Source organism: Rhinoderma darwinii, chromosome 2, assembly GCF_050947455.1.
Source record: "Rhinoderma darwinii isolate aRhiDar2 chromosome 2, aRhiDar2.hap1, whole genome shotgun sequence".
NCBI classification, from domain to species: domain Eukaryota; kingdom Metazoa; phylum Chordata; class Amphibia; order Anura; family Rhinodermatidae; genus Rhinoderma; species Rhinoderma darwinii.
In genome coordinates this window covers 195,215,794-195,240,142 of record NC_134688.1, presented here as the reverse complement: position 1 = coordinate 195,240,142, position 24,349 = coordinate 195,215,794, and the positions used below count along the sequence as shown (strand labels likewise).

The 24,349-nt window shown below is 42.1% G+C and overlaps 1 protein-coding gene across 1 annotated transcript in view; it reads left to right on the top strand.

Moving 5' to 3' along the window:
- The window catches only part of CHST10 (carbohydrate sulfotransferase 10), a 66,755-nt gene extending 60,786 nt beyond the window's left edge, over nt 1–5,969 (top strand). The window contains exon 6 of the mRNA XM_075852677.1: nt 3,215–5,969. Within this exon, the coding sequence (XP_075708792.1) occupies nt 3,215–3,755 (541 nt within the window). The 3' untranslated portion in view covers nt 3,756–5,969. The remainder of the gene's footprint in view (nt 1–3,214) is intronic.
- Nucleotides 5,970–24,349: the final 18,380 nt, after the last annotated feature.

Below are 24,349 nucleotides of genomic sequence, written 5' to 3'. Positions count from 1 at the left end.
TATTCAGTAACAGTATGGGGGTATTATTCAGTAACAGTATAAATGTATTATTCAGTAACAGTATGGAGGTATTATTCAGTAACCGTATGGAGGTATTATTCAGTAACAGTATAAATGTATTATTCAGTAACATTATGGGGGTATTATTCAGTAACAGTATGGGGGTATTATTCAGTAACAGTATGGAGGTATTATTCAGTAACAGTATGGGGGTATTATTCAGTAACAGTATGGAGGTATTATTCAGTAACAGTATAAATGTATTATTCAGTAACATTATGGGGGTATTATTCAGTAACAGTATGGGGGGGGGGTATTCAGTAACTGTATGGAGGTATTATTCAGTAACCGTATAAATGTATTATTCAGTAACCGTATGGGGGTATTATTCAGTAACATTATGGGGGTATTATTCAGTAACAGTATGGGGGTATTATTCAGTAACAGTATGGGGGTATTAGTAACAGTATGGGGTATTATTCAGTAACAGTATGGGGGTATTATTCAGTAACAGTATGGAGGTATTATTCAGTAACAGTATGGGGGTATTATTCAGTAACAGTATGGGGGTATAATTCAGTAACAGTATGGGGGTATTATTCAGTAACAGTATAAATGTATTATTCAGTAACATTATGGGGGTATTCAGTAACAGTATGGGGGTATTATTCAGTAACAGTATGGAGGTATTCAGTAACAGTATAAATGTATTATTCAGTAACATTATGGGGGTATTATTCAGTAACAGTATGGGGGTATTATTCAGTAACAGTATGGGGGTATTATTCAGTAACAGTATGGGGGTATTATTCAGTAACTGTATGGGGTATTATTCAGTAACAGTATGGGGGAATTATTCAGTAACAGTATGGAGGTATTATTCAGTAACCGTATGGGGGTATTATTTAGTAACAGTATGGAGGTATTATTCAGTAACCGTATGGAGATATTATTCAGTAACAGTATGGGGGTATTATTCAGTAACAGTATAAATGTATTAGTAACAGTATGGGGGTATTATTCAGTAACTGTATGGAGGTATTATTCAGTAACAGTATAAATGTATTATTCAGTAACCGTATGGGGGTATTATTCAGTAACATTATGGGGGTGGTATTCAGTAACAGTATGGGGGTATTATTCAGTAACAGTATGGGGGTATTAGTAACAGTATGGGGTATTATTCAGTAACAGTATGGGGGTATTCAGTAAAAGTATGGGGGTATAATTCAGTAACAGTATGGGGGTATTATTCAGTAACAGTATGGAGGTATTATTCAGTAACTGTATGGAGGTATTATTCAGTAACAGTATGGGGGTATTATTCAGTGACAGTATGGGGGTATTATTCAGTAACAGTATGGGGGTATTATTCAGTAACAGTATGGGGGTATTATTCAGTAACAGTATGGGGGTATTATTCAGTGACAGTATGGGGGTATTATTCAGTGACAGTATGGGGGTATTATTCAGTAACAGTATGGGGGTATTATTCAGTAACAGTATGGGGGTATTATTCAGTGACAGTATGGGGGTATTATTCAGTAACAGTATGGGGGTATTATTCAGTAACAGTATAAATGTATTATTCAGTAACAGTATGGGGGTATTATTCAGTAACAGTATGGGGGTATTATTCAGTAACAGTATGGGGGTATTATTCAGTAACAGTATGTGGATATTATTCAGTAACAGTATGGGCGTATTATTCAGTAACAGTATGGGGGTATTATTCAGTAACAGTATGGGGGTATTATTCAGTAACAGTATGGAGGTATTATTCAGTAACAGTATGGGGTTATTATTCAGTAACAGTTTGGGGGTATTATTCAGTAACAGTATCGGGTATTATTGGTAATGTTGGTGTTACAATCTATGTAAATTACTGTGGTGGGGGCTGTGGGGAAGTGTTAGTGTGGCAGCAGATGATCAGGCTAAGAGACAGTCTGCAGAGTGGCATTTGATGTACTTTGACATGTAGGTGATACTTACGTGTGAGATGTGGGCCCATAACCTGTGTACAGCCCAAGGCCTAAGATCATATTAATCCACCACTGGCATCAAGTCAGCACAGGCAGACCACTACAATACAGCAGGTAGAGCAAAGAAACCAGCCCAGGACGTGCCGCTTCAAAACGGCGCTAAGCGCGATCCGTCCTGGTCTGGCCTCAATGTAATTGCAGAGAGTGACGCCGCAAATGAGACTGGCTGCCGAGGAAAGATATGGGGCAGTGCAGGGCAGACCGGACTATTTGCACTGCACTGATTGGCAGTAAGAATAATTCGTTAAATATTTTCCATACTTCAAACAGCACTTTAAGGCTATGTTCACACTGAGTTTTTTGCAAGAGGAAAATTCTGCCTCAAAATTCTGTTTGGGATTTTGAGGCAGATTTTGTCCTTCCTGCACTTCGTTTGCAGCGATTACCGCGTTTTTCACTCACGGCCATTGAGTGCTACGGGCAAAAAACTCAGCAAAATACCCTTTCTCTGCCTCCCATTGATGTCAATAGGAGGTCAGAGGTGTAAACGTGCGAAGATAGGGCTTGTCCCTTCTTTCTCGGGAGGCATTTTCGGCCGGTTTTTGACGAGTTTTGTGGAGCGGTTTCCGTGCCCAAAAACTCGTCAAAATACTCGGTGTAAACAGGGCCTAACAAATAAACATCAAATGTTTTCCTATTTAAAAAATGTATATATTGCGTGTTCGATGTGTAAAGCTAGGAATGAGAAAACTCCGATAGATTTAGGGGGGGGCGCCTTTTTATAGTTCGCCTCAGGCGGCAGACGGGCTAGATTCACCCCTGCATGGTAGCATCGAGTAAAACTAGTAATATCTCATGGACATTACAAGCTATATTATACTGTGTGTTTCCTGACTCCGGGCCTTTCAGGGTTCTTGTAAAAAAAAAAAAAAGTTACTTATCTGACTATCCACAGTTCAGCTCTGGAAGTGCTACTTGTGCGATTGAATACACTCTACTAGAAATTCTATTCTATACTAGGTGTCACTACTCAATCTTTACAGAAAATAGATAATGTTGTCACCTGCTGCTATTGGCACTTGTTACTAGGCAGCCATCAAAACTTACTCTGGCATTGTCTAACACACACCGCTAGAAATGGTGTTTTCTGTACAAGATAAAATGTATCTCGTCACTTGTCTTCAATGATATCATTAACTGTTTTTTGTTTTTTTTATTCCATTTGTTCTCAGGCTGAATTCTTATTTCAAGTTTTTTATTGTCCGAGATCCCTTTGAGAGACTAATTTCTGCCTATAAAGATAAGTTTATGCACAACCCCCGTTTTGAGCCGTGGTACAAGCATAACATTGCTCCAGTTATTATCCGCAAGTACAGGAAAAATCGCACAGAAACCCAGGGAGGTCTGCAGTTCCAAGACTTTGTACGATACCTTGGTGATCCAAACCACAAGTTTCTAGATCTCCAGTTTGGGGACCATATAATTCACTGGGTAACTTATGTGGAACTTTGTGCCCCTTGTGAAATTGATTACAATGTCATTGGGCATCATGAGACTCTTGAAGAGGATGCACCATACATCTTAAGGGAAGCCAGGATTGATAAACTGGTGTCTTACCCCACTATACCGCCAGGAATCACAAAATACAACCAGTCAAAGGTGGAATATTACTTTTCCAAAGTATCCAAGAGGGACATCAAACGTCTTTATGACCGATTTGAAGGAGATTTCAAGCTTTTTGGATATAAAGAGCCAACGTTTTTATTTCATTAATATGGTGCTGTATAAAGTGGGTTCATGATCTATGTCTGCAGCAAAAACACTACTGAAGGGTTTTTTTTTGGTTTTTTTTTTTTCCTCCTACGATCTCATATGGACAGTTGGTGGGTTTTTTTTCCGACATTACCGTATTTGCACTTAACCCACTTTTACTTTAATGCATTGCTGTATTTTGTTTTATGTGCAGTTGGTATTGGCCTGTGAGTACTCACTTTGGAACTAACGATGGGTGGGTTTGGAAATCCAACGTGAATAAGCTTTGGGGTTTTTTTGTTTACAAATTAAACGTATAGCAATATATACTGTAGAACATTGCAGAGCTACTGCAGTGGTTTGAAGTGTTGCAATATCGAGCTTTGTTTTTTTAAGTGATTATTTTTACTTCTTGTGTAATTTGCCATTCTGAAAGAGCCACTGATATGATATTTTAGAAGATAAAAGTGCAGTCAGTTTTTTTTGTTTATGTAAATAAAGGTTCAGCATTCCACTCTAAGGCCTCATGCACACGACCGTAGCCATGTGCACGGCCGTGATTTTCGGGTCGGCCGACAACGGAGTGACAGCCGCGAGCCGCCCGCAAATTGTGGGCCTTGCACATGGCCGCTGCCGGTATTTTCAGTGAGCCCGGACCGCAGAACACGGCTGTAATAAGACATGTCCGTTCTTTCTGCGGTGCGGGCTCCTGGGCCATGCACGGACCGTGAAAACCACGGTCGTATGCATGGCCCCATAGGAATGGATGGGGCCGCAATTCTCCCGTGGATTTTCGGGGGAATTGCGGCCGCAAAAGCACGTTCGTGTGCAAGAGGCCTAAAACTTTTAGATAGGGTATAGAGAACCTGGACACACCAAAAAATAATAATAAAATAAACTCTTTATTTTTCATGTGGCTCTGAAGTCTGCTTTTTCATGGCAGCTCAGGAAAATAAATGAGCCCAATGGATATTTCCTTTCAGTCATGCAAGCCGCAACCCCTGCTCACACTGAAGAAGTCCACTTCTTCCTACCCTATCACCACTTTAGGCTCTTTTCCATTTCTCCCTGGTGCTGTTGAGATGGTTCCTCTGTCACGGCAGCTTGCTATGTGATATCTGACAAAGGATGCAGCTTTAGGATCAATTGATCTCCTGGGCAGCCTAGGGGAAGCATGTACTGAACCTGATTTCAGAATACTGTATGTGGTCAGTATCCACTATCTAATCACAGCATTTTGTAGCACATCTGTCCAGTAGTGAAATAAGGTAAAATAGGTAATGAAGCTATATTACAGACTGTATATTATAGTTTATAGCTATTGGCCCCAAGTTTTCTGAAATGTAAATTTGCACTTCAATTATTGTAAAAGTTCTGAAATCCTTTGTTTACATTCCTCATATTGTCAAAGATTGGAATCCATTTTGTTTAAATCCAGAGATTTAAGACCTGTCCTGATCATGTCCAACTGACACAACAGGATACGCTCATGCATGCAACTGGTGTGAGCAGTACATGATCAGAACCATTTTTCAGCCACTAAATGAATGGAAGCAAGGGTTCTAGTTATTGGCAGAAAGCAGAAATCTTAAAAATAGCAAGTCATTGGAACACAAATTATACTAGAGAGTTGCTTAACTTTTCATTATGCAATGACAGGTTACAACGAGATCACGCTTCCTCTGCTGTAACTACCATAGAAACAGTAACGAAGTGCAGAGATTGTGAATAGACATCCCGTGGAATGTCTATTCACTGTCTAAACACTTCAGTATTGTTAATGTGTTAGTATAAGACCGCACATAAGGATCTAGCAGGATCCCTATGTGCTGAGTAAATGAATGGAGAGGTGTGAATGACGCTGATTGGTCAGCGTCATACACTCCCCTGTACAACGCCCACTTGGTCTAAAGTAAAAATACGCCCACTTGGGCATTAAGCAACTCATTGGCATAAATCGAAAATCGCTAATAAAGTAAAAATCGTTTTTTTTTTTAAAAATGCACTGCTGTCACCTACATTACAGCACCGATCTCCTTATGTATGAGATAGGGCACTTATAATGTGGTGACAGAGCCTGTTTAAGCTTTCTTCACATACTGACTGGTAAACTCCTTTCAGCTTTCTTCATTTTTTTTCTAACACTACACAAGGACATAATTTCAAATTAGGTTTGTAACATAACTAGCTTTATGTTTGAATGTGATATGATGAAAATGTTAAATAAAAGTATACCCTGCTATGACTCTCTAGTTATTGAATTATTCCAGGCTGTTCAGCCAGGAGGACCGAACAATGAAAATGTAATGCCCACGGTCGCTGACCGCCAGCATCCCCGACTGCAGGACACTCAGCTTGCCGGCGTATCCCTCCCTGGATACGCCGGCACACGCGACTGTATCTCACCACTGTTTCCCCTAGGGTGCGCTCGTTCTCGGTCTTAAAGGGCCAGCACGCGCAACAGCAATATTGTCTCTCTCCAATCCCAACTCACCCTGGGCTTTAAAAATGACTGCCCACTTCCTCCTTGCCTGAGCGATGTTGTGTCTTCCCATGTTTGTTCTGCAAATGGTTCCTTAGCTGTGTCCTGTTTTCCCATATCCAGTAATTGTGTTTAGTTCCAGTGCGAAGTCTAGTGCCGGAGTCGGGTTCACCATCGGTACAAGTGCCGGCCTGAGGGTCCAGACAACTACACTACATCTGTGTCAGGTGTCTGCCAAGACTTCTATACAGGTACTCCTGTCTTATAGACTATCTTTGACTCTTCTTTGCTCAGCTGCTACTCCGCTACGGCAGAGCGGCCCAGTGGGTCTACATACCCCACAGTCGTGACCGAAAATAATGGTGTTTTGAATATACTTTACTTTTTAAGCAATTAGATGTATTTTCATTTACCCTTTCACCTATGACAGCACCCCTGGAGAGACGTCCCATACGCTGGACAGGAAACCTGAGAAAATAAAAAGGGACACACCTGTCCACACACCCAGTCAGGTTTCCTGTCCTCCGGATGGAAGGATTGTCCTGAGGAAAAACACTTCTCCCGGGGTTGTAGACCCCCTAGCAAGGTCTTACCTTATCTTCACTAGGTGTGCTCTGGAAGGTGTAAGTCTCCTTGGAGGTGGTTTAAGGTCCACACTGTGCTCCTTCCTCTGGCGGGGAGCGGTTTCCCGGGGTCACGTTCGGCTCTCTGGGCTGGACGATGCCCAGTGTTGGCGGCTTCCAGCGCATTTGCGGAGACTTCCGGTCGTCGCGACGCGTCCCTTCCGGCAGGGTGAGGCGTCCAACACTCCAGGAGGCGTTGGTTCCGGTGACCCATGCGGGGAGGAGGTGCTCCAGCGTCCGGAGCTGAGGGCCTCCCAGCCAATCCATGTCCTATTTAGGCCTGAAACAGCAGGAGCTTCGGTCTCCAGTCTTCTTCCTTCATTATGCAAACGGCAGGAGAAGCACCAGGACGCACTGACCGCTTGGATGCCAAATCCTCCAGTCCGGTACTTGAGGACGCCAGGAATATGCGGTAAGATTAAAAAAAAAACTCTTCCTTACTAAATACTGTTCCCCTTTCTTCTGTACATATGTTTAGGCCAGGGATTGTCCTAGAAAAAAACAGGCTAAGGCCCACAACCAGGAATGTGCTATATGTAAAAAGAAACTAGCATCAGCCTATAATAAAAGGCTCTGTCAGAAATGTTTAGACAACATTATCTCTGAAGAGTCTGAAGACAAGGCCAGTGTGATATTAATAGCCCCCCTTCTGGCCAAAGAGACCATTGTACACGTGGTTGAGGAAAATGTCTTCAGACCAACCATGGGTTCTCCCGAACATATCAGGGCCCAGTAATACACCCCGACATTCAGAAACTCCATCTGACAGCCTGGAAACTGAAAGGGTAATCCTTAGGCAAAGAGGATTCTCAGAATCGGTCATCTCCACCCTACTAGCTAGTAGGAAACCGATTACCTCAAAAATATATCTGAGGTCATGGAAAGCATTCTTTAATTTTGCAGGCAAGGATATTAATCCTTTAACCAAACCAGATATTCCTTTAATATTGGATTTCCTCCAGGCAGGATTAAATAAAAACCTTCGGCCTAGTACATTAAAGGTTCAGATTTCTGCTTTAAGTTCCTTTTTTAATTCTAAATTAGCAGAACACCCCTGGATCAAAAGATTCCTAACTGCTTCCTGCAGACTTAAACCCCAGATAAGATCCCCAGTTCCTCCCTGGGACTTAAATCTCGTTCTCTAGGCTATGATAAATCCACCATTTGAACCAATAGACACTCTCCTTGAAAATGCTGACACTCAAAATGGCATTCTTGTTAGCCATTACATCAGCCCGTAGAGTGAGCGAGATTCATGCCCTCTCTGCCTTTCCTCCACATACTCTACTGCTAGATGATAGTCATCCTAAAAACCTTACCAGCATTCCTTCCTAAAGTGGTCTCTCCTTTTCACTTAGACCAAGAAATTGTTCTTCCCTCCTTTTGTGATTCCCCAAAAAATCAGAGCGAACAGTTTAACTGCCTAGACGTAAGAAGACTAGGCAGTCCGGTACCTAAAGATTACCCAGGATCTAAGATTCTCAGGAAATTTGTTTGTTTATTTTCAGGGTCATAACAAGGGTTCGGCAGCCAGTAAAGCCACTATAGCGAGGTGGATTAAGCAGGCCATACAATTAGCCTACATAAATCAGAAGCTCAAACCCCCAGAGTTTTTCGGAACTCACTCCACCAGGGCTGTGTCCACTTCGTGGGCAGGGAGAGCAGAGGCATCTTTAGACCAAATATGTAAGGCGGCCACATGGAGTTCTCCTCACACCTTTTTCAAGCACTACCGATTACAACTGCATACAGCCTCTGACTTGGCCTTTGGCAGAAAGGTGCTACAAGCTGTGGTCCCACCCTAAAAATACTGATTTCTATTTTACATCTCCAGGGGTGCTGTCATAGGGGAAAGGGTAAAAGATCGATTACTTACCGGTAATCGGTTTTTCAAGAACCTATGACAGCACCCCGCTGTTACCCTCCCTATGGTTTGTGGCAGATGAGCCCTGATAAGGTAGATCGCTAACCTAAATTCAAAGGGATTCATTGTAAATATTGTATATATAAAGGTGCAAGGGAATTTCACTAGGGTGGTGCAAAAAAAAACAAACAACAATATAAACTAATCTATTTCTCATCCTGAGTTCTTTCTAAAGACTGGGTGTGTGGAAAGGTGTGTCTCTTTTTATATACTCCGGTTTCCTGTCCAGCGGATGGGACGTCTCTCCAGGGGTGCTGTCATAGGTTCTTGAAAAACCGATCACCGGTAAGTAATCAATCTTTTTTTGTTACCGACTTCTTTTTTTTTTTTTCCCTATTTAGGCTAAGTTCACACTTGCATTCTATAACCCGTTACTCTGATCCGTTTTTAGATCAGAATAAGAATACATGTGAATCCGTTAAACCTCATTGAAATTAGTGGGATTTTTATTTGCGTCCATTATGTTAGTCATCCATTTTTTTGACTGAGATAAAAGTGCAGAGTACAGAACTTTTACTCCGTTCAAAAAAACCAAACGTGTAATGGATGGGTTATATATATATATCATTGGTGTCAATGTAAAATGGATTGTTATGAGTAACAGGTTATACATGACAAGTGTGAATTTAGCCTAAGTAAAACCTGTTTGGCTTTACAGTGACATCTAGTGGGCAAGCATGGTATTTCCCAAAATGTATCAAAAACTTCTAGCTAAAGAGGCTCTGTCACCAGATTATAAATGCCCTATCTCCTACATAATCTGATCGGCGCTGTAATGTAGAGAACAGTGGTTTTTATTTTGAAAAACGATAATTTTTGAGCAAGTTATGAGCAATTTTAGATTTATGCTAATTTGTTTCTTAATAGACAGCTGGGCGTGTTTTTACTTTTGACCAACTGGGCGTTGTGGAGAGAAGTGTATGAGGCTGACCAATCAGTGTCATACACTTCTCATTGTTCCAGCCCAGCTTCTTTCACTGCACAATCACGCTGTAACAATGGGATGGAACAATGAGAAGAGTATGACACTAATTGGTCACTGATTGGTGAGCTTCATACACTCCTCTCTACAACGCCCAGTTGGTCATTAAGAAACGAATTAGCATAAATTTAAAATTGCTCATAACTTGCTAAAAAATAGTTTTTCAAAATAAAAACCACTGCTATTATCTACATTACAGCGCCGATCAGATTATGTAGGAGATAGGGCACTTATAATCTGGTGACAGAGGCTCTAAAATAGGCTGGTCACTAAGGGGTTAAAGTCAATAAGTTCCGTCAGGCAACCGTTCATGTCTGTGATGCAATGGCACTTCAATTCTTCCGTTCTCCTATTCCTATGACGAAACAAAGGTATGGAAAACTTAGCACAGATGTGAACGTACTGTAGGCTTAAACTACTGAGCAACCCCTTTAAAGAGGCTCTGTCACCAGATTATAAATGCCCTCTCTCCTACATAATCTGATCGGCGCTGTAATGTAGATAATAGCAGTGGTTTTTATTTTGAAAAACATTTTTGAGCAAGTTATAAGCAATTTTAGATTTATGCTAATTAGTTTCTTAATGACCAACTGGGCGTTGTTGAGAGGAGTGTATGACGCTGACCAATCAGTGTCATACTCTTCTCATTGTTCCAGCCCAGTGTGATTGTGTTGTGCAGTGAAAGAAGCTGGGCTGGAACAATGAGAAGTGTATGACGCTGACCAATCACTAGTTAGCATAAATCTAAACTAGCTCATAACTTGCTCAAAAATGATCGTTTTTCAAAATAAAAACCACTGCTGTTATCTACATTACAGCGCCAATCACATTATGTAGGAGATAGGGCACTTATAATCTAGTGACAGAGCCTCTTTAACGACCAAGCTATTTTTGACGTTTTTCACATTACGTCGCATTCAAAGAGCTATAACTTTTTTATTTTTGCAATGACATAGATGTATGAGGACTTTTTATTTTATATTCTATTTTTTAATAGCACCGTTTTGGGGTACATATAATTTGATTAACTTTTATTAACTGTTTGTGCTGGGGGAATAAAAAAAAAACGTCTATCTCGTCATACATTTTTTGCGTCCTAAATCTTTGCTGTTTACCGTGTGGTATAAATAACAACTATATTCAGCGGGTCTTTACAATTGCGGCAATTCCAAATTTATTTAGTTTTGTTTTTTTTTTTTTTATGTTTTACTACTTTTACACGGTAAAAACAAATTTATTTGTTTTTCAAAATAATTTGTCTTTTCGTCAACATAACTTTTTTATTTATCTGCCGATGCAGCTGTATGAGGGCTAAAAATGTTTAACTTTTTTCTAATAAAGCACTTTGGTTTCAACTGTTTTTATTGAAGACACATACAAAACATAAAGTTGTACGGGCATGCAAACCGTACAGAAATGCCAAATCGGCAGACGTGAAAATCAAATCGGACTCTCAATACAAAATACACATGCTACAAGTGAGTAAAAATGCATAACAAACGGTATTCGATCAGATCACATCCGGAAAATCAAACCAGACAAGGGGGGGGGGGGGAGACAATAGGAAGGGAAAGGGGGAATGATGGGCTAAATGTGGACAGAGGCCTCCAAGTTGTCAGTCAAGGGACTATCCCGAGGATAATGGTAGCCAGTATATGTCCAAAGGGTCCCAAATTTAATTTCAATTGGTCCAAAGAGTTAAAGTGAGGCAGTCATATGTTCCATAGTGCTGATCTCTCTAATCTTAGTCAGCAAATTAGTGTTGGAGGGAGGTGTAATTTGTCTCCATTTCCACGCAATCATGGTTTTAGCTGCTGTGCGAAAGCGTTGGAATAGTCAAGCTAACTGTTTCCCCATTGACCGGGGAGGGACATTTAGTAAATAATGTAGAGTATCCAGGGGAGTCAGATTCCTAACCTCCAACAAGAACTGCTGCACAAGGGGGCAGTCCCAAAAAATATGAAACTGACTTCGGGATCGCCAACAATCTGATGGGATATTCGGGTTGAAGCTATGTAAAAGGGCAGGGGTGTGATACCAGAACATAAGGATTTTATATTGATTGTCTTTGTACGTTGTATAAAGAGAAGTTTTAGCTTCTTTTGACCAGATTATCTGCCACAATGATAAGGGATGGATCTAAGAACCCTAGTTGTGTTCTTGCGGCGACATAATTTTTCAAAGCTAGTAGGCACAGTGAACCGAGTGGGTCCGAAGGTTTGTTGCATGTAGTGTCTAATTTGCAGATCGTGAAAAAATGCAGAAAAAGGGACATTATGGTGCTGTTGGAGGTAAGAAAATGGGTGTATATCTAGTGTAAGGGGATAAACCATATCAGCCAGGTGGAAGATATCTGCCCCAGCCCAAAGTTAGACCATCTGTGTGGTGGTACCCCCTGGTATAGTAAGGGTATATAACATGGAAGTCCATTGCGGACATTCCACGCCAAGTGGAAGCATTTCTTGCACACCTTCCAAATTTCCCTCTGAAAGCGCATGGGACCCAAAAGAGTAGATGAAGGCAGGAATAGGGGGTCACCCCATAACATAGGATGAATCGGGGCCATCCATAGCTTCTTTATTTCAGTCCACTTGTTGTATGCCCAAAGGGACGCCCAAAAATGGATGCGATGGAGATGAGCAGCCTAGTAATACTTCACAATATCAGGGACCGATAGCCCTCCAGTAGATTTACTAGAGAGTAATACAGATTTAGGGATTCTGTGCCTACCAGAGTGCCATATGAGTCTGAGGATGGAAGACTGCAATGCCCTCAATTCCCTCATGGGTACCACCTCAGGCAGCATATTAAAGAAGTACAGCAGTTTAGGAAGCAGGGGAATCTTGACTGCCGTGATGCTCGCAAAGAAGGACACTGGGAGAGAGCCCCACCTGGCCATATGTCTACGTAATTCTGCAAAAAGAGGAGGAAAGTTGGCCTTGTAAGCTGAAGTGTATGAGGAGGTGAGTTGGACCCCTAGATAGGTCAAGGATATGTCTTTCCAGTGATAATTGTAGTTTTGTTTGAGAAGCTGGAGGGACATTAATAGGGAGTGCATCAGTTTTGGCTCTGTTTGTTTTATAGTCCGATAGTTTCCCATACTTATGGAGGACGTCAGTGAGGGTAGGTAAAGAGATGTGAAGTTTTGTAATAGTCAGGAGGACATCATCTGCAAATAGTGAGACCTTTAACCCCTTAGTGACCACTAATACGCCTTTTTACGTCGGTCACTAATGGGCTTTAGGCAAGGCTGACGCCTTTTCACGTCAGCCTAGTCTAAGTCCTGCACGGGTCTCCCGTGCAGGCAGGAGCCGGGGCTCTGCTGTCTGATGACAGCTGAGCTCCTGCTCCAACGCCCGCGATCGAAGTTTACTTCGATCGCGGCCGTTTAGCCCGTTAAATGCCGCCGTCAATAGCGACCGCGGCATTTAACTTTGTTTACAGAGGGAGTGCGCTCCCTCTGTCACCCATCGGCGGCCCGCGAATTTAATTGCGGGTCTCCGATGGGGTGTCATGGCAGCCGGGGGCTTGATAAAAGCCCCCAGGTCTGCCCTGGACATATTCCTGTTAGGACGCGCCGGAGGCACGTCCTAACAGATTGCCTGTCAGATTTACACTGACAGGCAATAATGCTCTGGTATACGAAGTATACCAGAGCATTATAGCAGCGATCGGAACATCGCACAGTAAAGTCCCCTAGTGGGACTAATAAAATCAGTTATCAAAGTGAAATAAATATTATTAATAAAAAGTACAGTAAAAAAATAAATAAAACCATTTTTTTCCATAAAAAGTGGTTTTATTTAGTAAAAGTGTAAAAAAATAAAAAATGTACACATATGTGGTATCGCCACGACCGTAATGACTCCATTAATAAAGTTAATATGTAATTTAAACCGCAAAGTGAACACCATAAAAAAAAAACGCAAAAAACCATGGCGAAATTGCAATTTTTTTTCCATTGCCCCCCAAAAAAGTCATAATAAAAATGAATCAATAAGTCCCATGCACCCCAAAACAGTACCATTCAAAACTACGTCTTGTCCCGCAGAAAACAAGCCCAAAAAATCACTACATTGATGGAAAAATAAAAAAATGACGGCTCTTGGAAAGCGACGATGCAAAAGCAAATAATTTTAGTTCAAAAGTGTTTTTATTGTGCAAAAGTCGTAAAACATAAAAAAACCTCTACATATGTGGTATCGCCGTAATCGTACCGACCCATAGAATAAAGGTAACATGTTATTTACGTCGAATAGTGAACGGCGTCAATTTAAAAACGCATAGAACAATGGCGGAATTTCAGGTTTTTTTTATAATCCCCCCCAAAAAGGTTAATAAAAGTTAATATAAATATTATATGTACCCAAAAATGGTGCCATTAAAAAGCACAACTAATCCCGCAAAAAACAAGTCCTCATACAGCTATGTAGACGAAAAAATAAGAACGTTATAGCTCTTTGAATGCGACTATAGAAAAACTAATAAAATAGCTTGGTCATTAAGGCCTAAAATGGGCTGGTCACTAAGGGGTTAAACTTTCGTGTATCGAACTCCCTGCAATATCTAAGGATTGACGTATCTGAGCTGCAAGAGGCTCAATACAGAGCACAAATAGGAGTGGTGATTATGGGCAGCCTTGATGCGTACCATTCCATATCTGGAAGGGAGGAGAGGTGGAATGTGGGAGCTTAATAGCCGCCATCGGGTTAGAGTAAAGACCACGCAGAGCTGCCAGGAAGGGACCGGAAATCTCATATGTACTCATAGTTTCAAACAGGAATGACCACCCCAGGCGATCAAACGCCTTCTCAGCGTCAAGGCTGAGAAGGATCGCTGATTCTTCCTGCTTGTTCAGGGTGTCCATAAGATCAAGAATCCTCCTCGTGCTGTCTCCTCCCTGCCTAAGGGGGACAAAACCCACCTGGTCTTCTGTATCAAAGAGGTAAGCCAGACATTAAGTCTATTTGCTAGGAGGCGAGTGAAGATTTTAAGGTTCAAGTTCAAGACAGCTATGGGTCTATAATTAGCATAATCTGCGTGGTCCTTGCCTGGTTTAGGAATCAATGTGATGTGAGAATGTAAGAAAGTTTGAGGGATGGGTGATTTTTCCACTCTGTCGATATCTTTAAGCTGGGCCCGAGCTCCAATGAGCCTCCACAGGGTCACCACAGCCGGGCGATCCCCCAATTGCCCTTTCCAGTTTGGAAATTCTTTTAAGTGCATCCCGTTTTGCCTTGGAGTCCTTTTTTTAATCCGGAGCCCATAGCCATGCAATATCCTCGTAGTACAGCCTTATGGGCTTCCCAGAGGATGGAGATAGATTTGACCGAACCGTCGTCGTGTTCGTAGAAGTCTCATAGATGAGTGCCCAGTTCATCTCTGAGGATGGGGGTTTTAACTAATAATTCATTAGAAGCCAGTGACATGATCTTGTTGGGGGCCTACCGACTTGCAAGTTTACTGAGACAAGTGCATGGTCTGACAAGGATATAGGGCCAATAATTGCTGAGTGGAGTATGCGGATGACAGGGATATTACCAGAAAAATAGTCCAGGCGAGTATGGGTGTTGTGAGTGTGTGAGAAGGTGTAGGACTTATCGTCTGGATGAGCAACTCGCCACAGGTCATAAAGGTGATGCTCTCTAATCATTTGCCGGTAGAGAGTCCAGTAAGAGTGGGGGATGGGCTACTGCGTGAGACACGTCCCTCGAAAGACAGAGAGGTGTAGTTTGGAGAGGACCTTGTGTGGAAAGGCTGGTTGGGATCTGTTAGGGGAGTAAACATTACAGAGGACAATAAGTTGGCCAGATAGAGTCCCCTCCAAAATAATATATCTACCATAAGGGTCCAGCTGTGATGTATGGATCTGGAGTGGACATGTACGGGATATTAGAATGGCAACCCCTGCCTTTTTTACGGCCTGAGGAGGCAGAATACACAACAGGATAAGTCCCCTGAGCAAAATGCAATGAGCCGGTGGAGTCTAGATGAGTTTCCTGCAATAAGGCAACATCCGCCCCAAGAGATTTCAATTGTCTAAGGACTATATGACATTTCACATTGGAGTTGAGGCCCTTTACATTAAGGCTGGGTTCACACGAGCATGTTACGTCCGTAAAGGACGGAACGTATTTCGGCCGCAAGTCCCGGACCAAACACTGCAGGGAGCCAGGCTCCTAGCATCATAATTATGTACGACACTAGGAGTCCCTGCCTCTCCGTGGAACTACTGTCCCGTACTGAAAACATGATTACTGTACGGGACAGTTGTCCCGCAGCGAGGCAGGGACTCCTAGCGTCGTACATAAGTATGATGCTAGGAGCCCGGCTCCCTGCAGTGTGTTCTGTCCGGGACTTGCGTCTGAAATACGTTCCGTCCTTTACGGACGTAACATGCTCGTGTGAACCCAGCCTAAGTGTAACAAATTTAACCCTGGTTGTATATGTAGGGGGGTGAGTAAGTACTGATGAAAGTGTCAGGTGTCATGATCAGTAGATCTTCTAGATACTCATCCACTAATGGCGTCCACAGGATAAATAAGGTCATCTCATACATTAGTGCGAAAGGTGGATTAAGGAGAGGGGGAGACACGGGGAAAGAGACAAACGGTAAGCAAAACATATCGTCAGTAGCATAAAGAAATAAATAAAATCAATACGTGTAGAACAGTAACTACTACCAGCGAAAATGAGCTACTCGGGTGGGTGATGAGGCAGGTCAGAGAAACGTGTGATTCAATATTACAATCTTCAACTCTCTGGCATGGCCGGCCTTCGGTACGTGCGACCAGTGCGGTCGCACATGGCGCCGCCCGCCGCACTCTAAGGGGGCGCCACTGGGAGTACAAGCCCCACGCCATGGCCACTACTCTGGGCGCAAGCGGGTCAGGTGCAGCGATCTCATACTGGCTGCACCGCGCCCTGGCCACCGCTCACCCTGTCCTGCGTCCTGAATTACGAGACAGGCGTGATGACATCATTCAGGACGCAAGACAGGGAGGAGATACCGTGCTTCCTGTGCGTTTCGAGGGCTGGTGGAGACACGAGGGAACATTTCTCCAGGGCGGCTCCAGCAGGCAGTGTTTGCCAGAAGCCCAGCAGGTAAGTCGCTGACTGAACTTTGTTTGAATGTGGGAACTGATGGGGTTCTAAACAGGGCAATAATGGCAAATGGACAGAGGATTCAGTGCCACCTTGGTGCCCATTTGCCATTTATTGCCCCTTTAGTGTCCTTCTATTCAGTGCCCCCTTGATGCCCATTTGCCATTTTGTTGCCCCGTTATTGTTCTTCTGTAACAAAAGTTTCTAAAGGCTACAGGGGCAATAAATGGCAAATCGGCATCAAGAGGCCACCAAACAGAAGGACGCTAAAGGGGCGATAAGTGGCAAATGGGCACCATGGTGGCACTGAAGTGTTAATAAATGTCAAATGGGCACAGAATTCCGTGTCTTCATAGTGCACATTTACCATTTGTTGCCCTTTTAAACCCTGTTCAGATTACGTGAAAAGCCAAGTACACCTTTGAAAAAAAAAAATTTTTTTTAATAAAAATTAGTGTGTTTGGTGCAACTTTGTAATTACATTTAAGGCTTCATTCACATCTGCGTCAGGGCTCCGATCAGGCGTTCCATCTGAGCTTTCCGTCAGAACGGCCCTGACTGAAACAAACAGAAACCATAGGTTTACGTTCGTATCACCATTGATTTCAATGGTCATGGATCCGGTGCAAATGGTTTGCGTTTGCCTCCGTTGTGCAAGGGTTCCGGAGCCTTATTAAACTATTTTTACTTTTTGAGATACAGCTGTTCTGTATTCTGTATACATTGCAGCCGTATCTCGCACTGAGACCTGAGTCCGTCAGGTCAGTGGGACTGACGGGTTCAGTGTCAGCGGGTCCTGCGTGTCGACGGTTCATAACTTAGATGTGATCAATAACAGGTGGATCCTGCATGTCAGAGACACTGGACCTGCTGACACTGAACCAGTCAGTCCCACTGGCCTGACGGATTCGGGTCTCAGCGCTAGATACGGCTGCTCTGTATACAGAAAACAAAGCAGCTGTATCTCAAAAAGTAAAAATTGTTTTTAATAAAAAATATTTATTTAGAAAGTTGCACAAAACACACTGATTTATTTTAAAAAAACAAAAAACTATTTCAAAGGCCTTTAAAGTGGTTGTCCGGAATACAAATTAAACATTTTGTTGAAGCAGCAGGAGGAGTTAAAATGAAAAAAAAATAACTTCTACTTACCTCTCTCTTCCCAGACGTTCCTGCTCTGGGGGCTCCCGTCAGATCTGTTCTGTGTTTTTATATAGCGGTGACATCATGTTGACCGTACACCACCGCTGCAGCCTATTAACCCCTTCCCGACATTTGACCTATCCATACGCCAAAGTCGGGTAGGGGAAATATGGAGCGGGCTCACGGAGTGAACCCGCTCCATACGATGCGGTTGTCAGCTGTATGTTACAGCCGACACCTCAGAGTAACTAGCGGCATCACGCTCGAGCCCGCTAGTTTAACTTATTAAATGCCGCGGTCAACACAGACCGCAGCATTTAAATCGTTAGAGGGGGGCGACCCCAGCTCATCGCGCCCCTCGCAACGCAATTGCGGGGGGGCGATGGTTGCTACGGCTGGTCCGCCATCTTTGTACACCTATTAAGCCCTGCCTCTGGCAGGGCTTAAAAGATGCCTGTCAGAATCACGATATACTGCAATACATTAGTATTGCAGTATATCGTGCAAGCGATCTAACGATCGCCGGTTGAAGTCCCCTAGGGGGACTAATAAAAAAAGTAAAAATGAGTTAAATAAAGTTGTTGTTTTTTTTTTGTGTAAAAAATAAATAAATATTAAAAGTTTAAAAAAAAAACATTTTCCCCCAAGAACATAGTAAAAAAATAAATAAATTGGTATCGCCGCGTCCGTAAAAGTCTGAACTATTACAATATATCATTATTTAACCAGCACGGTGAACGCCGTAAAAAAAAAAAATTGTAGACACCAGAATCTCTATTTTTTGGTCACCTAATCTCCCATAAAAAGTGATCAAACCGTCGCATTTACACCAAAATGGTATTAAAAACTACAGCTTATCCCGCAAAAAATAAGCCATCATACCACTTAATCGACGGAAAAAATAAAGTTGTGGCTCTCGGAATTTGGCGACACAAAATACATTTTCTTTTTTACACTTAGGTTTTTACTTGTAAAATCTAGAAAAAACTATATATATTTGGTATCGCCCTAGTCGTATTGACGCAGAGAATAAAGTTAACATGTTGTTTTAATTGCACAGTGAATTCCGTAAAAACCGCGCAAAAAAACATGGAAGAATCGCTGTTTTTTCATTTTCTACCCCACAAATAATTTTTTTCCCATTTCCTAGTACATTATATGCCAAAATAAATGGTGCTACGAAAAACTACAACTCGTCCTGCAAAAATCAAGCCCTCATAGTACTATATCGACGGAAAAATAAAGACGTTATAGCTTTTGGAAGGTGGTGAGGAAAAAACGAAAATTAAAATCTGAAAGTTGTTTACGACAGGAAGGGGTTAAATTACGTATTACAATCGGCCTCGGCGATACAAGATGGACCTTGTCGAAGATTGTAACATGATTCATGTGCACACATTTCGGTAGTCACATTTCGAGACCAGCTAGTTAAGACAGACGTGAGCATCAAACAAGGTAAGATAGGACAACCGCTGATGAAACGCAGGGGTTGTTATCCTTGTTTGACGTGTGAGAACTGTTCTCTGATAATCAAAGTTCATACTTTCAGGCATCCCACTATGGGTAAAGAATTTAAGATCAATTCATTCTATACATGCAAAAGCGATTACGTTATTTATGTGCCTTAATGGTCTTGTAAATTTTTATTTGTCGGGGAAACGAGGACGGAATTTCGGTTACGCCTTAACAATCACAAATCGAGCATTCGTAAAAATTAATTTCGAATTACCAATACCACGGCACTTCACCGAAGCTGGTCACTCCATTAATCAATTACGATTTAGCATCTTAGACAGTATCCCTCCACTAAAATGGGTGAGGAGACCGGAAACTCCTCCTAAAGCAATGTGAGGTACGAGGGATCCACAAATTGGGAACCTTGTACCCAGCCGGATTAACTATGGGTTATCCACTGAATGTTTTCTAGTTAGTCCCTTGCAATTCAGTAAATTTATTGTACATCAGATAGATATGAGTGGCCTTGTCAATGTCCTTTTTCACTGGATATAGGTTATTTTGTTATTTAGTTTATTTATAAAATCTATATACTGAATTACGTGTGTTTATATTTAATTCTCGAACTGACTCTAATTATTATCAGCATTTCTGGCCTGGCTGTGTCCATTTGTAAGTATGGCCTTTTTCGGTGTTTTTGTATATGTCCCTGTGTTTTTATCGGTTCTGTTTGTGCATCTGGAACGTTCTGTTCCAGTTTAGGAGTTAGGGACTCGCAAGTCTGGGGATCCTTGTCGTGGATTGCGAGCTTGCGTCCTTTTGGCCAAAATGATTACAAATACCCCAGGTATTTTTCATTATTATGTATATTCGCTTCTCTTGGACACAGCCGGGTCTTTGATGCTGGGAGAGCATGGTGTGTTGTTGTTTGGCATAGCAAGCAGGGTAGCCCGCTCTATGAATTATCAAGGCGTCACAAATAGGCTTCTACCTGGCTATACACGTTGTGCCTCATGACGTACACACTATCCCTCCATGTTTCACTCACTTGCACCCCATTATCCATTTATTTCTATTGAGGCACTTCATTTATTACTGCCCCCTATATTTCACTTATAGTATTACACTTGCACACACACTATTCATTTATTATTTCTTACTACACATCCCATGCACCACACACCACTCCCCTCAAGACTAGTGGGAGTGGCTATTATTATTTAAAGCACCTGCTCACCCTTTCATCAGCATTTCTGGCCTGGCTGTGTCCATTTGTAAGTATGGCCTTTTTCGGTGTTTTTGTATATGTCCCTGTGTTTTTATCGGTTCTGTTTGTGCATCTGGAACGTTCTGTTCCAGTTTAGGAGTTAGGGACTCGCAAGTCTGGGGATCCTTGTCGTGGATTGCGAGCTTGCGTCCTTTTGGCCAAAATGATTACAAATACCCCAGGTATTTTTCATTATTATGTATATTCGCTTCTCTTGGACACAGCCGGGTCTTTGATGCTGGGAGAGCATGGTGTGTTGTTGTTTGGCATAGCAAGCAGGGTAGCCCGCTCTATGAATTATCAAGGCGTCACAAATAGGCTTCTACCTGGCTATACACGTTGTGCCTCATGACGTACACACTATCCCTCCATGTTTCACTCACTTGCACCCCATTATCCATTTATTTCTATTGAGGCACTTCATTTATTACTGCCCCCTATATTTCACTTATAGTATTACACTTGCACACACACTATTCATTTATTATTTCTTACTACACATCCCATGCACCACACACCACTCCCCTCAAGACTAGTGGGAGTGGCTATTATTATTTAAAGCACCTGCTCACCCTTTCATCAGCATTTCTGGCCTGGCTGTGTCCATTTGTAAGTATGGCCTTTTTCGGTGTTTTTGTATATGTCCCTGTGTTTTTATCGGTTCTGTTTGTGCATCTGGAACGTTCTGTTCCAGTTTAGGAGTTAGGGACTCGCAAGTCTGGGGATCCTTGTCGTGGATTGCGAGCTTGCGTCCTTTTGGCCAAAATGATTACAAATACCCCAGGTATTTTTCATTATTATGTATATTCGCTTCTCTTGGACACAGCCGGGTCTTTGATGCTGGGAGAGCATGGTGTGTTGTTGTTTGGCATAGCAAGCAGGGTAGCCCGCTCTATGAATTATCAAGGCGTCACAAATAGGCTTCTACCTGGCTATACACGTTGTGCCTCATGACGTACACACTATCCCTCCATGTTTCACTCACTTGCACCCCATTATCCATTTATTTCTATTGAGGCACTTCATTTATTACTGCCCCCTATATTTCACTTATAGTATTACACTTGCACACACACTATTCATTTATTATTTCTTACTACACATCCCATGCACCACACACCACTCCCCTCAAGACTAGTGGGAGTGGCTATTATTATTTAAAGCACCTGCTCACCCTTTCATCAGCATTTCTGGCCTGGCTGTGTCCATTTGTAAGTATGGCCTTTTTCGGTGTTTTTGTATATGTCCCTGTGTTTTTATCGGTTCTGACTCTAATTATTGATATCTTTATCTTCTTTCAGTAAGACACACACAAGATCATCAGTCTTTACAATCACCTCCGAATGTTTTGAATTGCCAGTATAGGAATATCTTCAGATACACATTTTGCCACACGCCGATATTTAAGCCCTTCTTGGATTATGGGAATATATCTAAATTAAGACTGAACGCAACAGTTGTATACAGTATACTACCTAGTTGATTTTAACCTAATGTCTCCAATATGAAGTATAGTGAGTACACTTTTTCTTTTTGTGAAGGGAAAAGGGCCTTGCTATAATTTGTATCTGTTACAATACCTGGGATATCACTATGACTTCATATGCTTTTGCTTATAACCCCCAAAGCAGACTTGAGGTCTGAGATCCCCACCAGGATGGTCACTTACCATGATGATGGGACTATTTCAGCTCCACCGCCGTGTTGGGACTCTCAATAGTGGAAGTGTACTGGACCTATGGTCCTGAACAGTTGCACTGGGGACAACAGAAACCCTGCTATCTTTGGGAAAGTTACATTTTTTCAATTAAATGTGAAAGCCGTTGTATATTACGATATGTAATGTCTAGTGTAGTTATATGAGTGGAGACTTATGTGATTCATTGCGTTATTGCTGAGAACACTGTTTAATATTTAAGTATCTAACTTTCGTTCTCTCTGTTGGGGGATGCACTAGACTCTACTGAGCATGCGTGGGATTCAATATCCCATGTGACTTGTTGCGTTCTAGTTAGATTGTATGCATTGCACAGTCATTTTAGGGCATGCACGAGATCTCACAAACCCGCGAGACGTGTGTTTAGATGCTTTTCATCACTTAGCAAAACTCTTACACATGAATGATATTATTGTTCCACTTTACACTTTTTTATCAATCTTTTATATTTATATTACACTTGTGTTTTGATGTTTTTTCTTGTCTGTATTCCGGATGCATTGTGGATCCGGTCTTATGATATATTTGTTATTTAACACAATATATTTTGCACTGTAGCACTTTATGGATTTTTGTTGTAACAATCACAATTGCTTTTCAATGAGCTATGCTCCCTATATAATATCCTGTAACCTTTGTGTGACTATGCTTGAAAAAGCCCTCAACGTGAGGGTGAAAAGTTGCACTAAGATGTGGTGGTGAATAAACCCTTTTTGATACTTATGGAGTGCTGCTTCCACACTTGTTCTTTGTATCTGGATCTTGGGGAGAGGTCACTCTGCTGGAAGGCTCTGCACCCGCCGCAAGGCGTGCCTCACAGTGCTTCTCCAACTATTCACATTTTCCACACACACACGCGCACACGCACACACATATATATGTATATTTTGTTTGCTATATATATATGTATATATATATTGTCGGGATCCGAGGTGCAGGGGAGGATCAGATGGCACGCAAAACAGTTCTAGACGTAGGCACACCTTAGCTGTGACAGTTTATTTGCAAATAAAGTATAACAAAGTTTCACTCTTTACAGCAGAGATCAACATTTCATCCTTACTTCAGGTATTAAACCGTAGGAAAAGAAATACGGGTTTCTCTCACCCAGAAATGGCCACGACAGTCCAGTCTTTGCTTAGAGTCTCATACAGGGAGTCCTTTTTCCTTTCAGTACCATTTAGCACACACAGCTCTTCACTCTCAGTGCAGAGTGAGAGTCAGCACCCAGCAGCTCAAACACATTAGTAGCCACACCTAATTAAATACAGCAAACTTGCTCCCGGTCAGGGGACTGGACACTTGAAGCCCAAGTACATTACACTCTGGAAAGCGCATCTGCGTTTTGGTGATCTTTACCAAGTCCATGTTCAACAGTAAATTTAAAGTCCTGAAGCGACAAGAACCACCTGGTGATTCTTGCATTCATTTCTTAGTTTTGAGACATCCAGGTCAGAGGAGCATGGTCAGAAACCAACCTGAATGACCTACCCAACAGGTAATCCTCAAGGCATCTAATGCCCACTTTATAGCAAGACATTCCTTCTCCACTATTGAATAATTCTTCTCTGCTGGGGTTAATTGACGACTTAGATAGATGACTGGGTGTTCTTCTCTGCCAACCACTTGTGACATTACCGCACCTAAACCTATATCTGAGGCATCAGTCTGCACCAAAAATTCTTTGTTGAAGTCTATTAAGACAGGTTGCTGACACAACGCATGTTTTAATATTTGAAAGGCACTTTCCCGCATTTGATCTCCATTGTACGTTGGTGAAATGTTTCCCTTTTGCGAGGTCAGTCGATGGCATTGCCAGAGTTGCAAAATTGGGAATTACTCTCCTTTATTACCACACAATGCCCAGGAATGCTCTCACGTGTTTCTTGGTGCAAGGGCGGGGCCAACTCTGGATAGC